We start from the raw sequence: 15,384 nt of genomic DNA, 5'->3' as shown, positions 1-15,384 counted from the left end.
GTCCTTCTACAAACAGCCTGGGCTCAGCCACCTCTGGTCTGGTGGTGTGTGGCACTGGGAGGTGATCCAGGGTCAGGGAGCACATTTCTAACTCAGCTCCTACTGCCTGATGATGGATCCATGTCAAAGGGACCCATCCTGGAGGTCAGTGGTCTAGAGGGGCTTAGTGCTGCTTCACTGAAGCTGTTCTACTCTGCACCTCCTTGGCCTTTGAGGAAATGCTGGCAAAGCCATGCCATGAAAACCTCTCCCTGCACTACCTGGATTGTTCTGGGACCAGTAATCCAGAGACAGATGCTCCAAGCCCTGGCCTTGCACAGGAGACTCCCTGGAAGCTGCAGGGACAGTGGGGATGTGCCAGCACTGCCCTGCTGACCAGGGACTCTTCCCAGCAGTTACATGGGAGCCCAGTGGGCTCAGGCTTGCACCATGGCTTCTCTGTGGGAGAGAGAAGCAGGGAAGGAGCTGTACCTGAGATGTCACAGTAAGCCACACGTCGATACTCCCGTGCTTCTAGGGGTTTAAAGGTCACCTTGATTTCCGCCGAACAATATGGCCCAATCTCTCCCTCCTAAAACAGAACACAGACAGCAACACATTTATCTTCAAACTTCACATTCCTTGTTTTCAACCACAGTCCTGTGAGCCTTTCTTCAGAGCATCAATGATGAGTGAACAACACAAGGAGCCCAAGGAAACTCTCCAAACCCAGCTCAGCACACTGCTGGAAGCTCCTAATGCTCAACTGATCAGCTCCCACTCTCCACAATACTCCTACTGCTCTGACACAAGCTCTTGGTCACATCATGCTGCTGGCAGCCACACTGGTATGTAACTGCCATCGTCCACTGGGGCCCTTGGCATTAGATGGGCCCTAGGAGTAGCCAAGAAGAGAACATGATCCCCTTCCTTGGAAATAAAAATATTAGTTTAACCTGTCTTGAAAGAAAGCAGAGGTTGGGATTATTCTAGGGTTTACTCCAAGATGAGAAGGGATTTTGCACTGTGCAGACACCAGGCATCCATCATCTCTCACAAAGCCGATACTCAGAATCAGGGCTCTGGTTGATGGGAGGACATGGGGGTTTGTTGGCATGAACAGAAAAGGAAAAGGTTTTCTGTCACTGTGTGCAAGAGAACTGAAAATGCTCATTATGACCTCCCAGCCTTGTGTCCAGGCTCACAGATGGCACTGGAAGGGAGACTCACAAACATTGCAGGTTGTGGTTACAGGAAGGGATTGGCATTTCTGTGATTAACCTTGGGCTGGATTTGGCCTCTTTTTCCCAGCAAACCATTGCAGGCTTCAGGTCAGTACGTGAAGTGGCAGTGCTCCAACAGCCTCTGCTAAACCCCATGCAGCCCCTACCTACAACAACTGGTCCCTGTGGACACTGCAAGGACATGCACGGAGTGGCCCTGAGCTCGAGCCCTGGCAGCAGAGCTCGGCTTTGTCAGGCTCCCAGCCCTGCCTTGTGCCCGCAGGGCAGAGGTGCTCTCAGGAGCGAGCTCTGCAGCCACACCAGAAACTCCTACGTCCTCCTCTCAGCACACCCAGCCAGCTGAGGATCTGCGAGTGACCGCATCCAGGGGGATGGGACCGGGAGTAGGGTGGGTGGGAGCAGGAGGAGGAAGAGCAGGAGGAGGAGGAGCAGGAGGAGGAGAAGGAGGAGAAGGGAGAGGAAGAGGAGGATAATGAGGTTCTCAGCTATCACTTACTATTGGCTCAATGATAAAAATGTCATCGGAGAACAGCATGGGGTCTTCCTGCACCTTTGCCATCTCCTCCGTGACTTTGTTGCTCAGGAGGGCAATGCGATCTTCACAAAAGCCCTTCTCCTCCTTTATTTTTTTCTCCTCCATGAAGTTTTCCAACCAGACCTTTGGCAACGGCCACAGCAAACGACACTGCCTGCAGCCACAGGGAGAGACAAAGCCAGCAGGTCGTTTAATAAGCCACATATTTGCAGAGAGAAGTGGAAGTGCAGAACGGCAAAGCACTTGGGGAGGAGCAGCAGCAGCTCCCCAGCAAGGGCTGACCCCAAGCCCTTGGGGTCCCAAATGGATCAGAGGATAACTTGTTGTTCACTGGCACAGCAGGTAGTTTTACTCCACACCTGCACGCTCAGGAGAGGTTTTGAAAGCCCACATCCCTCAAGAGAAACTCCAGGCCCAAAGCCTCTGCCAAAACTGAGGGAGAATCCACCAGCCACCTCCACTGGCTTTTCCTACCACTGAGCTGCTCGGGGGAGGCAAATAAAGATCAGGGAGCACTCACTGCAGGACTTCCCTGGGAAGGGGAGACAAAGCTGGGTTGTAGCTATGTGTTACCAGCATCACTCTTTGTTTCTTCCATTTCAGACCTGCCCTGTTCCCTACTCTGTCTTTCACAAGAGCATCCCAGAGCACTTCCAAAGGAAATTGGTGATTTCAGGCACCGCATCCCTTCATGACATTCAAGGTTTTATATGCATGAAAACAGAGGCTCTGAGAGAGTAAGGAACTTTGTGGTGCAGGAGGGAGACAGCAAACTCCTGCAGAGACCTTTTCACGATCCAGAGCTTTTTGGGTCCCATCCCAGTGCGTGGTAGTAGAATGTCCGGAGAGGGAAAGGATCCTGCACTATCTCTTCTCATAAAAAAGTCCTCTTTGCTCTGAGATCTCAAAACCATCTCTGACAGTGGGACAGTGGCCTTGGAGCCAAAACCATCCCTAAGACTGGAAGTAAGGAAGAACAAAATGTCCTGGTGACAGTCGAAGACACAAACTGACAAGAAAGTGGAAAAAAACCCACAAAACCAAAACCAGGTTGAAGTTTACTTAAAGGAAACCTAGTTGCTTCTGAGGAGAAAGTGGATCACTTGGGGCCAGGCTGAGGCAAGCAAGGGGAAAAAATGGAAATAAACAGGCCAGGGAAATAGCCAGAGAAAGTCATGGGATTTTCTTTTAACCCACAGAGCTTGTATGGAAGTCAGACACACTGTGTAAGTAGATAGACACCAGTGGAGAACCAAGAAGCACAGGGCACTAAAGGACCCTCTTGCCGGCCATTCAAGTGGGCAAGGGTCAATCCCCTGGTCCTTTGCAGGTGATTTAAAATGGCTCTGGGGAGTGTGAGCGACCTGGCCCGCAGCAAACAGGGGCTTGCCATGGCAGTTTGGGCACGGCAGTTTTGGCATGGCAATTTTGGCACGGCAGTTTGGACACGGCAATTTTGGCACGGCAATTTTGGCACGGCAATTTTGGCACGGCAATTTTGGCATGGCAATTTTGGCATGGCAATTTTGGCAGTTTGCACAGCAGTTTGGGCACGGCACTCTGTGCAGCGTTTTTTCCTTTTTTGTGCGGCAGTTCACACAAGCAGGCTGAGCAGAAAGGGTGCAGCCAGCCACCCCCCTTGAGTAATGGGTTGTGTCTTTTGGTTGGTTGTGAAGTGCTTGCCTTTCTTTTTCCTTTCTGCCTTTTTTTTTTTCCCAGCAATGGTTTACAAATGATCAAAAGCCATTGCTGCTGCTGCTGCCAGCAGGAGTGTACTAACTCAAACAGAACCCCCCAGGAGGGATGCAGCTGTCCAGACCCCTGGCTGCAGGGAGGGTCTGAGCCTGGTGTTAACATCACAGGACAGTGAGAAAGACACCTGCGTGCGGTGTGAGCAGGTGAATGATCTGCTCTGTCCAGTGGCAGAGCCTAAGGAAGAAATGGAAAGGCTGAGGAGCATTAGGGAGAGCAAAACAGAAATAAACTGGTGGAGTTACACCCTTCCAAGCCTGAGAGCAGCTCAGCAGGAGTCAGAGGAGCCCTGCCCTTCTTGTGATCAGGCAGAAGGAGGAGACTTAGGAGACAGTGGGGAATGGAAGTGAGTCTCTACTGGGGAGGTAATAAAATCCTGTCCTGACCCCCCTCACCTACGCAGGTGTCCTGACAGAACAGGTATGAGGCCCTGGATCCAGAGGGTCAGGCAGATGACAGTGAAGAAAAATTCTGTCTGGAGAGTCTCCCAGTTGTACTTTATCTGTCAGACAGATCCCAGCCTCAAGTATTAAGAAAAGAAGGGTAGTGGTAGTGGGTGACTCCCTTCTAAGGGGAAATGAAGGCCCTGTATATTGACTGGATCCATGCCCTAGGGAAGTCTGCTGCCTCCCGGGGCTCCTAGTACTGGATATCACCAGGAGATTCCCTAATAACTAAATGAACTTCATCTGTTCACCAGTGTCTGGGGTACAGTGACTGTGAAATAATAGAGTTCTCAATACTTGGTGAAACCAGGAGGTGCATCAATAAAACTTCCACTCTGGACTTCTGGAAGGCAGCCTTCAGCCTGTTCAAGAGACTGATTTGGAGAGTACCTTGGGAAACAGCCCTTAAAAACAAAGGGGTCCAGGAAGGATGGACATACTTCAAGAAAGAAGTCTTGAAGACACAGGAACAGACTGTCCCTGTGTGCTGAAAGACAAGCTGACAGGGAAGACAACCAGCCTGGATGGCCAAAGAGTTCTTGAAGGAACTAAGGGGAAAAAAGGGTATCACCTTCAGAAAGAGGGGCTGACAACTTGGGAAATACTTAAGGATGTTGCCAGGTCATGTAGGAAGAAGATTAGAGAGGCAAAAGCCCAATTACAACTTGAGGAAATCCAGTCATTGCAATCAACCTTTCCTTCCCAAAATGTCATCTTTGGTTGGAGTATAAATGGAACTGGAATGCCAAGTGCTGGACTCCTGAAGACCAGGGACACACATCCTAATGTCAGGGATGGTTTACTTGGCCTAAACCATTCAAAAGCACCAACACCCCCCTGAGGCCATACATTAGTTTTAGTCTTGGGCCATGTATGCCACTGAAATGCACTTTCAAACCAACCTCTTCTTCTCTTTATTCTCGTCTTCCTCAGAAAAAGTCTTCCACTGGAAGTGGGCTGTGATGTTACTCCTGTTTCTGATGCACACGGTTCTGTGGTTTGACGTGGTGATGAAAGTCTTCTCGAAGTTCACGGACTGTGGGTTTAACACAATGTGTACATCATCAGCTTCTCCCCGAAGGTTTATGTGGATACTTTTTTCACCTGGAACAAAGCAAAGAGGAGTCTTTGCTCAGCTCAGTTGCTAATGGAAGCACAAGGAACAGAACAAACCACAGGTCTCAGAAGAAAGTGTCACAGCTTTTAGCTGTATTAGCAGTTCCATGGATCAGTACATGTATCGTGCCTGACAGCTCTGTGTGTTCAGCGTGAGGATGTCCTGGGCACCTCCTAAACCCCTTATTTCTGAGTGTGTTTGTAGAGATTTGGCCCCAAGCTGCCAGTATGTACAGTGAGATTTGTCAGGTGTGCTCAGGTGACCCACTCAGATCACCGGGATTTCTGCATCCAAGTCCTTTGGGTGATGCTGAGGAGCCCTGGTCAGTCCTGCCTTGCCCAGGTCTCCCCTGGGCATCCCACGAGACTCCTGTCTCTCCTGATCCCTTGGATCCCTTGTTGCTGACAAGCAAACATGCCAGGGGGCATGTGGGCACAAAAAGGAGGCCCAGAGGAACAAGTGAAGTGACAGCCCACAGCAGGAGGACACAGGCGAAGAAACACAACAGAGCCAGCCTGGCTCTGCAATATTGACAAACCACTACAAAATGAACACCCTGAAAATCATCATCTCCCTGTCCAAACCCACAGCCCCATCAGTCTTGAAATATTTTATACTGTTCTGATCTCAAAAACCAAGCTGGAGCGTTTCAAATTAAATAAAAAAGGGACAAAGGAAAGACTAGTAAGTACAGAGCAGCTTCTGTATGAAGACTGAATGGGATTCCTCTAGAAATCAGTCTAGAAATCAAATGGGAGATAGATATGAGAGGTTTGTAACAGCATGAACGGCCTGGGAAATGGGGATGAGGAAAAATTTGTCTTGATTTGTCACCAAACAGGAACTCAAGGGCCTGAAAATGTTATTAGAAAGAAACTACACGTATGTGTAGAGGGCAACATCGAAAAAGGGTCTGTGACAAGCCAGTGGAGAAGCAACATACGGGACAGAGGTGTGCAAGAAATACATTGAATTATAGAGAGGCTGATGGAGACCTCCCACCTCACATACTGCACTGCCCAGGAATAAAATAAACCTTCACCCAGGCACAGCCACATAGTAGTGGAGAATCAGGGTTCCTCCTTCCTCCACTCAGCAACTCCCAGCAAAACAGGATGGCAAAAATCTTAGCCCTGTTAGAGGGGATCCACTTTATCAAGCCCTTAAACACCAGTTAGTTCTGTTTTCTTTGGGGTAAGCTGGAACAGGGGAGGTACATCTAGAGGGAACTGAGGGGGATGGGAGAACAGGCAGTGATGGTGAAGAACTGTCCTGTGCCCTGTGCAGTGCCCAGCACTCACCTGTGCAGCACACTTGCAGGGATCCAGAATGGTGACCAACCGTCGGCGGGTGAAATCCCACTGTCACCTGCATGCTGTCACCAGGGCCCAGAGTTCCTGTGGCTGGAACCACGGAGAAAGGACTGCAACACAAAGAGAGGGATCAGGACCCAAGGGGACATCCGGCCACGATACTCCATCTGCAGTGCAGGTCACTTCAGCTCACTTGGGCAAGCAGGGAGCAAACCAACCACAGCCAACGGAAGACAGACAGAACAGACAGGATCAGAAACAGCTACTGACCCACTTCTGAGCAGATCCAGCCCTCAGAAGATCCTGTGGGATAAAATGACCTCATCTGCCCCATGCTCTGCATCCAGCCCTCTTCAATGAGACTCAAGGGTCCCACAGCCACCAATCCCATCAGAGAATGGTTTGTGAAAACCACAGACAGGCTTAAGAGCTATCTGCATGCACAACTTGACACTGACTGCCTCAGGAATGTCTCTTTTCCTGCTGCCTATAAACCTCATCTCAAGAGATGCAAACATTAGGGCACTACCTGTCCTGGGTCAGACAGGGAGAAGGAACTTTGACTTGAAGACCAAGGAGTAATTACTGTTGAATTTGCAGTGTGGTTCTTTGCTTGATTTTACCTTGAAAACATCCTGATTTAGCTTTAAAAAGGCACATTTTATCAGCATTTCAATGAAAGCTGCTCTAAGAAAAGGAGCAGTCAAAACTCTGAAAGAGTGCAAATGTAGATTAGAGCAATACAGTGACATGGAAACAAGACCCAAAAGGAGGATGCCATTTACAGTTGGAAGGATCCAATCCCAGCTAAATGAAGCACCATTAGAAGGAGCACATCAAGGAGGCAGAACAGGAGGTTTCAGTGTATTTACCAGCAATGCAGCCTGGGACTCTGGGTTGTCATCCAGGCTGCTAACTGTTTGCTTGGCCCACCACACAAACTCTGTGCAATGGGTTGGAAATAATTATGCAAATATGTTTGGATTTAACAGGAGCAATTAGGATTGGTCACCAGGTGAACAGCTCTTGTCTGACAAACACAAGACTCTGTGCTTTGATGCTCAGAGACAGCTCAGGTGAAATGTGCTTCTGCCCAGGCAGTTGCTGGGCCTTGCGCTCTTCTACAGCCCCACTGAGGAAACAAAAATTCCTCAATGCTTTGCTGGTGGTCAATCTGTCTGCAGAAAGGGTGTTCTGGGGAGTTTGGTGATGAATTTTGAATTTTGTGTGTATCACACACAAAAATAAAGAGAACATCTGGCAAGTTGAATTTCATTCACGTCAGTAGTGACAGCTGATGAATTTGCTTCAGGTTCTGCTCATTAAGGACCTACTGCTGCAGTTATGGGCCTGACCTCTTGCCATTATCACCAGTGAGAACATCACCAGTGGCTGATGGAGAAGCCTTGGGCCAGCAATGTTTATGTGCTGGACGTGAGACTTTGGAGAGAGGGGAGGAAAGACCAAGGCCCCACCAGCCCCAGGGCCGGATTACTGCGTGTGCTCCCGCATCTGCCCCGGGGCTGATGCCAGCACTGCTGCAGGTCTCTGCTGGGGCTTGGGGGGCATCAGTGCCTGGCGTGGGTACGGCACAGGATTTTTTTCTTACTCTATTGCCAGAAATTTTGGCAGAACAGAGAAGCTGCCAGTTAAGGGAGCCCCTGGCCACACTTCAGCACTCCCTTCCCTTCCCTCTCCTGCCATGTGTTACATAGTCCTGCTCTCAGATGGCAGGATGGGAATAACACTCCTGGGGGGGACTTCAGGGGTTGCCTGAGAAAGAAGATATCCTCTTATTTTCAAATCATCAGCAGAAGAGGATCCAGCCAAGTTCAGGACTCAGTTGTCAGGACTGAAAAACTGAGTGCAAATCAGCCCCTGCATCTCCTACATCCCACCCCACGCTGTACCTACCAGACTCCTCTGTTACTGCTGCAGCAGTCATCTCTCACGTAGACTTGGCTCCTCAAAACCCAAGGGACACAAGCTAAACTTAACTCCTCTGAATTTCAGCCAACATCACTAAGCTGTTCCCTGAACCCACAGACAGAGGAGCTGTGAAGGAGACATCCCTGACACTGTAATACCCAAATGAAAACCCCTGCCAAGAGATGGGACTGGCAGAGTAAATTTTGGCCTTTATCTGTTAATTGTGAACTGTCCCTTAAGATGATTTTCATCCTGTTACATCTACCCTTTCAATGAATCACTACTGCACCTGAGAGGCAGAAAAGATAAGGTACGGAGAGGGTTTTAATAGGTTTGTTTTCTTCTGCTTTTAACTAGGTCCATTTCTATGATTGCTTTCTTGTATGGCATCTAAAGACAGCTCCAGATCTACCAATGGCATCTTGCAATCCCCAGACACTGGTCTTGCCTTGAGCAGTGTGTTTGCTCAGATGATTTCCAGAGGTCCCCTCCAGCAGAAGTTATTCTATACTTTTATCTTCTAAATCAGCCCAATTGCTTTTCACTTATTCACTAAATGTCTCATATTTCCTATACAACTGTGCATATACCTATGGCCATATGGTATATTGATAGGCATTACAGAAGCTCGACCTTTATGAAAGTTCCCAATGAAGAACTCGTGATCTTTTGGCAAACATTTAACACAAAGCAAAATGAAAAAAACAGCAGAAACACAGGAACTTCAGAATATTTAAAAAGAAATCTCAGTGAAAGGGGGCACAACCTTATTCAGAGATTTAAAGCATATGTTTGAAATTTTAAATTTGCTTTCAAAGGTTCATCATGGAACAGAAGAGGTGACTGATATCCTCAGCTGACAAGGGAAATCAGATCAGCTTCAAGTAACAGGAACTGCACTGGCTGCCCACAGCACAGCTCATGTTGGGCATCTGATGCAGGGACCACTGGAAAGCCACGTGCCTGTGGCCTCCCAGAGAATGGCTCTATGTGGCTGACAGTGGTGAGTAACCATTTCAGAAGCTGCTTGTGCTCAGGAAGGTGCAAGCCATCTACTAACACATTCCAGCACCCTCCAGGACATCTGGCACAGAGAAAGCTCAAAGGCTGCATCTTGTTAAGAACACTGAAAGCAAGAGCAGATGCCATCCATCCTGCCCACTTCCAGCCGGGGCTGCAGGGCAGCAGCTCTGATACTCTTTTGTTGCTCTTTCCCAACTCTGTTTCCACCCAAAGGTGTTTGCACAAGGACAGATGAGCTGCCTCACCTCTGGGTGCTCAGCTGGTAATGAGCTGTCGCGTTACCAACGTTGCGAACCAGCAGAGTCTTCTGGGTGCTGCACCTGACCGGACACTCCGAGAAGTCCAGCTGGTGAGGACAGTCCAGGACAGGTCGGGCAGAAATGGCCCGAATTGGCACAACTATCCTTTCCTCTCCACTGACGCAGACGAGCTCATGCGAATAATCCTGCAGAAAAGAAACTAGCTTAGCACAGGGCATTTAGTGCCACCCCCATGGCAGAAGAAAAACCATTTCCTATAACCCTTCAAGGGCATCAATTTACCTATTCCACCCCAAAATGAACATTAAGTTCTACTAATATGTCACATTTTAAAGGCAGCGGTGCACTTTGCAAAACCTATCTCGGTGGCATTAAGCTCTAGTGTCATTTGCATCATACGGAGAACTGCCCTAGGCCACCACAATTTTTACTCTAAATTTTAATGATTTTAAATCATTCCTAAGTCCCTTCTAAGGAACATAGAGCTAGGGAACACAGGACATTCCTCTTTACGTTTCTATATTCCTGTTGTTTGAGAATAGGACAAAGTGTTAAACTGACTCTAAGCAGCAAAAGGAAGGTGAGAAAACAGCTGAACCCGAAGAGATCCTGCACCTCTGGCCTGGTGTAGAAACAACAGTTGCCTCAGAACTCCCCTCTAACTTTGCCTCTCCAACCAAGTCAGGAGAAGAACAGTGCTAAGAGGTAGCAGGATGCTGTTGGAAAGAGCCTCTCTTTGTTCCCCTGCAAGGCTTCCTCCCTTCTGTGCCATATCCTAAACCCTTCTGTATGAACAAGCCTGCAGATCACAGCACCGACCCTTCAGATCACAGCACTGAGATCAGACTTGCCAGGGCCTCAGCACTGGTGTTCAAACCTCCATGCAAAAGCACGTTTGGCACGGAATGGGTGCCAGCTGACAGAGCATCCACAGTGACAGGCATGAAGACAGAGCCTCAGCAGTGTCACTGCCACAGGCTCTGGGGTCACAGGTCTGCCTGCAGGTTGTACCTTTCAGGCAGGTGTCCAAGTCCCCTGCAGCTCACCAAGCTCCTGCTGACTAAGGGCACCTGGAGCTCAGTGTGCCTGTGCCAGGCTGGGCTCACAGGCACAGCACAGCCTCTGCCCTGGCCTTGCAGCTGTATCGTGGTCAGTTGTGCTCTGGCACAGCACAGCTGCAAGGCTGCAGAACAGAGCATGTGAAAAAGCACCGTCTTTGCTCCAGCCCAGGGTGAGATAGGGAAGCTGTTGCCAGTCGGGAAGGAGGAAAGCTCTCTGACCTCCTTGTTCCTCTAGTACTTTCCATAATAATGAAACCCCTTCCACTGTACCTAGAGATGGCCAAACATCTATCAACACCCCTCTGTCGTTTTCCTACTGCTCCCTGTGCATCTTCCCTTGGGAAAGCTCAGGAATGTGCAGGGAGGGAAGCAGAGCCTGTCAGGCCTGGGCGCAGTGCCTGACAGCACACGCCGAGGTGGGACTGGCTGCAGGCTGCCTGCCCACGGCCTGGAGCCAAGCTCACAGCACGGAGTGGGCTGTACCCAGAGTGCAGGGAGAACAATGGCTTTGGAGATAATTGTGTGTTTTGGCTCCTCCAGTCTCACCTTGTTCTCGTCAGGGGTGAAGCGGACGCGCACACGGGCACACGCGCCTGCTGGCACGGCATGGCACGCGCCATTGGGGCATGCCAGCTGGAAATACGGTGAGCTCTCCATGGAGACCTTCACCAGCTGCAGACACTGCAGGAAAGACATGGAACGATGATTCTGTCACTTGTGGAAACAGGGTGAGAGGAGACTCATGCCCTGGTGACATCCTTCCCTGACCCCTTTTCCAAAGCACTTTCAGCTGTGGAGGTGCAGGCACAGAATTCACAAGTGTGAACTTGAATCCCTTCTGTCTGCGTCCAGCATTTTGGCCACGGGCAGTAGGGCATGCCTGGGAGGAAGGAAGGGCCAAGCAGGTCAGCACCAGCAGGCTGGAGACAGAGCACCTGAACCAAGTTATCTGCATATTCAGCAAGGCCAAAAAACCTGCTGGCTCCTGCCTGCACACAGCCGTGCAGTCGTGTTCCAGAGAGGGAATGTGCTGCCTGAAAGCAAACCAGCACATTATCCTGGGGGAAGGAAGAAATTCCCTTCTAGCAGATCAGCTTTGGGTAGGGCAGGTCTGGGGATACAGTCATGCAGGCAGACCAGCAAGAGAGGAGACCACACACTGTGGCCTTATTGGGAACAAAAGCCAAGACAGCAAAGAGAATTTAAAAGGGCAGTAAAGCAGCAAGGAAGAATCATAAAATGATAGCAATCAGCTTGCCAAAAGCGATGGAAACACAGACAGGCTGTACCTATTGACTATGGGCTTCCAAGGCATTTTCTGCCTGGTGAAACATGACCAGCACTGACTCACTGTGTGTCTGCAGTACTAGAAGCCAGTCTGGGCTCTCCAGGGGTTCTTGCTGCCTGTGCAGGCAAGCTGGGCTGCTGGGCATTCCTGCCTGCAGTCAGCAGGCCAGGTTCTGCCCTCTGGCATACACGGACACAGCAAATATGCATTTTCAACACATTTCAGATACCACCCCCTGAGCACCAAAATGCTCTCAAAAAGTCTAAACCAGATGATTTTGACTCCCTCCAGTCTTCCCACCAGCCCACTCTTGGCACAAGCCTTATTTGAGAAAATGGTTCCCTGACTGAAGTTCAAATGGCCTCAGTTTTCCTCTTTACAGTGGAACACAACTGCTGCCATTTTTCAACTTTTCCACTCTCAACTCTCTTGGGAAACTGCAAAACAATCAGTTTCTTCAAATGAAGGTGAAAACCTCCAGGAGCACATGGCTTTGCATGTGCTGTGGTTCTCCAAAGGGAAAGCAGAGCATCATGTTACTTTTAGAAAACCTGAGCAGAGCTGGATGAAGCTTAGCAGGAGCCTGAAGTGGCACCTAAAGGCCTCCTGCTGCTTCTGCTACATCCGTCTGACTGCAGGGCTGTTTCACATTTCCTGCAGTGCCAACGCCATGAATGATAGTGATGCCAGCATAAAGTGGAGAAGACTCAGCCCCCGAGCTTTGACTGTGAACTGCACAAATGGAGCCAAACAGGCTGAGAGAGGCAGAGATTCCTACCAGGAGCCAAGATTAACCAAGGAGACACGGGATGTGGTATAGACTCAAGGCAAAGCATGAGAGCAGGTAAGAACTGTACAGCCCTCAACATTCCTATCAATCAGAGCTTTCAAGAGAAGGAAAATTCTTTGGGATAGGAGCCATCAGCCCATGGGAAAAATCAGGGGAGGATTCCCAGCACAGGAACATTTCCATCGTCTGGCAGAACAAAGGTGCTGAGACATTTTCTTATGGACGTGCTGCAGCAGATAACCTGCTTTGCTGTACACTAGGGGACTTACACCTCTCTCCTCCTCCAGCACAGTGTTAAAGCTCTACGTCCCAGCACTTACCTCGCCCTTATTCATGACAGACACGACCATTTCAGAGACCTCATGAGCGATGACGTTCTGAAATACCATCTCTGGTGGAGAAACCCGAAGCAAGCTCTGTTTCGGGGCAACTGATGACAACTGGAGAGGCAAGAGAGAGCAGGGACAGGTTCAGTCGCTGGGAGAATCTTACACTGACCCCCAGTGAAGTACAGACTCATGGTGAGCACGTCTGCCCAGGCCACACTGGGAAAACTGTAGCTCACCCATCTCTGCTCTGAGTTGATCAAGAGCTGCTGTGCCACAAGGCAGGCTCAAGCCAAGCTGCTCTTTTGGTATGTGTTTCTCCAGGTTTCCTTCTCCAGAACGCCAGACAACACCTACCTTAAGCACTGCCCATGTGGTCACAGAGCTCTGGGGCACTGACTGATCATTCACAGAGGAAGTAAAACCCACAACTATCACCGTGGAGGCCCAACCAGGAAAACAGACTGGGGACACAGATCTGGGTGCATCAACAGCAGCAGGGCAGAAGACCCTGCCCTTAGTTTATTTTTCCATTATATATCTGTGTCAAGGTGACCATGGATTGGAGAAGGGTATCGCCACCTCTCCAGTCACATTGGTCCAGGAGGCTGTCATTCAACCTCCCCTTGTCTTGGAGAAAGAATTCATAACATTGCCAATATTTACAAAACATGGTCTTGTGTTTACAATTCACCAGCATGAGAAACTGCACGTTTCTCCTCTAATATGAATGCTCAGCAAACCAGGAAAATTCATGGCAACACACAACTTTACTTCAGACTCCATGGGAAACAATTTGGGGATGTCCTTTACTCTGAGACAGGGAAACCAAGGCCCACACAAGTGCAAGTATCTTTTTTCATCTAGAACTTAGACATCAGTAAGAAGAGAACAGTACCAGAGGAGGTGTGAGAGATGAGGTGATATTTTGCTGAAAAGTGTCAAAAGGTTATTAAGTTAAAGAATGGAAGTTGTTGGTTCTGTGTTGTTGAGGGGAGGGCACAGCAAAGTTGGTGGTCAGAGAGAATGTAAGTTCCCGAGTACCATCCAATGGGAAAGGGGACAGGGACTGCCCCGGGCAGGTGTAAAGGGTACAGAAAGATTGCCATTTTGCTGGAGGGCATCCTTGTTCCTCTCTGGGGGAGTGGGAGACACGCCCAGCTCAGCTAATTTTTACTAATTATCATTACTAATAAAGTTTTCTTTTGCTTTGATGATTTTGTCCCCTTTCTAGCAGAGGTAAAGGCAAAAGTAAAGTAACACAGAAGTTAGGAAAAAGACAAATGAGGTGAATGCTGACTGAGGATAATGTTCAGTTCTTTTCTCAGCAACTTGGGTAAGAGTAGAGTTGCTATCTCCTTTTCCCATGAGCTTTAAATGGGTGCTTTCTTGTAATCTATTACTGCTGTCTTATTTAATACCATTGTAGAGGCATGTCTGGAATGACACAACAACAGCAAATGCTTCTCAAGCAGAGACACTGCTTGGACAAAACTCTCCCCTGCTTTGTCTCCTTCTCCAGCCACACTGCTGTCACTCCAGAGACACAAGCAGGTCTCCTCTGTGATTTCAAGGAGACACAGTCTGCCAAAGGCAGTGGCTGCACGCACTGTCCCTTAGTTTTGCCCTTCTCTGAGGTGTTCCCAAAGCCCCTCTCCAGGACAATCCTCAACCAGTTTGTTACATGTCTCTTGCTGCCAATTTCGTGCTCAACAGCCCACCTTGCTCACCTACCCACATTTGGACTGTGCTTTATACTGAGCCAGTCCTGCAAGAAAAGCAGTTTCAAACACACCTCCAAGTAGGCACTGATCCACATAAAGCACATCCATTCCCCTCTGCCCAGGGCCAGTCCCACGTACATCTGGCAGCCTGCAAAATCTAACACCACGTCAGGGTCCCAAGCACATTGTTCCAACCCAAAGCATTCATGCAGTTAGTTTTGTTAAATCTGAAATAATCACTGCAGGTCTCAGCCTTCAAAGGCCAATGCTGCCACTGTGCAGGGAATCCTATGACCCCAAGCATTTGATGGTGACCACACCAAAGGAAGAAATGGCTGTTTCAGCAGAATGACAAATGGCAATTTTGTGCCTTGGTGTCCCCAGCCTTCCCCTCACTGTTTTAGCAATGGCAGCTACACTCCAGCAAACCCCAGCACCTTCAGCAGAGGTTATTTGTGTTGGCTTATTGCAAATCAGGATTCTAAGTCCACCACTAGCAGCAGTTTGCAATGACAACAGGACCTGGACACTGAGGTATTTTGCTGGAGGCAAGCCTGTCACAAGCATGCATCCTCTTCAAACTTTGCATCAAACAGA

The 15,384-nt window shown here is 49.2% G+C and overlaps 1 protein-coding gene across 1 annotated transcript in view; it reads right to left on the bottom strand.

Annotated features, from left to right (window-relative positions):
- Positions 1 to 15,384, bottom strand: part of LOC134557807 (hydrocephalus-inducing protein homolog) — a 76,317-nt gene that overhangs the window by 59,584 nt on the left and 1,349 nt on the right. Inside the window, exons 3-9 of the mRNA XM_063411072.1 lie at positions 13,058 to 13,177; positions 11,206 to 11,340; positions 9,584 to 9,783; positions 6,375 to 6,496; positions 4,859 to 5,060; positions 1,720 to 1,912; positions 472 to 571 (exon numbers count right to left, since the gene is read on the bottom strand). Of these exons, the coding sequence (XP_063267142.1) occupies positions 472 to 571; positions 1,720 to 1,912; positions 4,859 to 5,060; positions 6,375 to 6,496; positions 9,584 to 9,783; positions 11,206 to 11,340; positions 13,058 to 13,177 (1,072 nt within the window). The remainder of the gene's footprint in view (positions 1 to 471; positions 572 to 1,719; positions 1,913 to 4,858; positions 5,061 to 6,374; positions 6,497 to 9,583; positions 9,784 to 11,205; positions 11,341 to 13,057; positions 13,178 to 15,384) is intronic.

This window comes from Prinia subflava, chromosome 13 (genome assembly GCF_021018805.1).
Source record: "Prinia subflava isolate CZ2003 ecotype Zambia chromosome 13, Cam_Psub_1.2, whole genome shotgun sequence".
NCBI lineage: Eukaryota > Metazoa > Chordata > Aves > Passeriformes > Cisticolidae > Prinia > Prinia subflava.
This window is presented reverse-complemented; position numbering and strand designations above follow the sequence as displayed.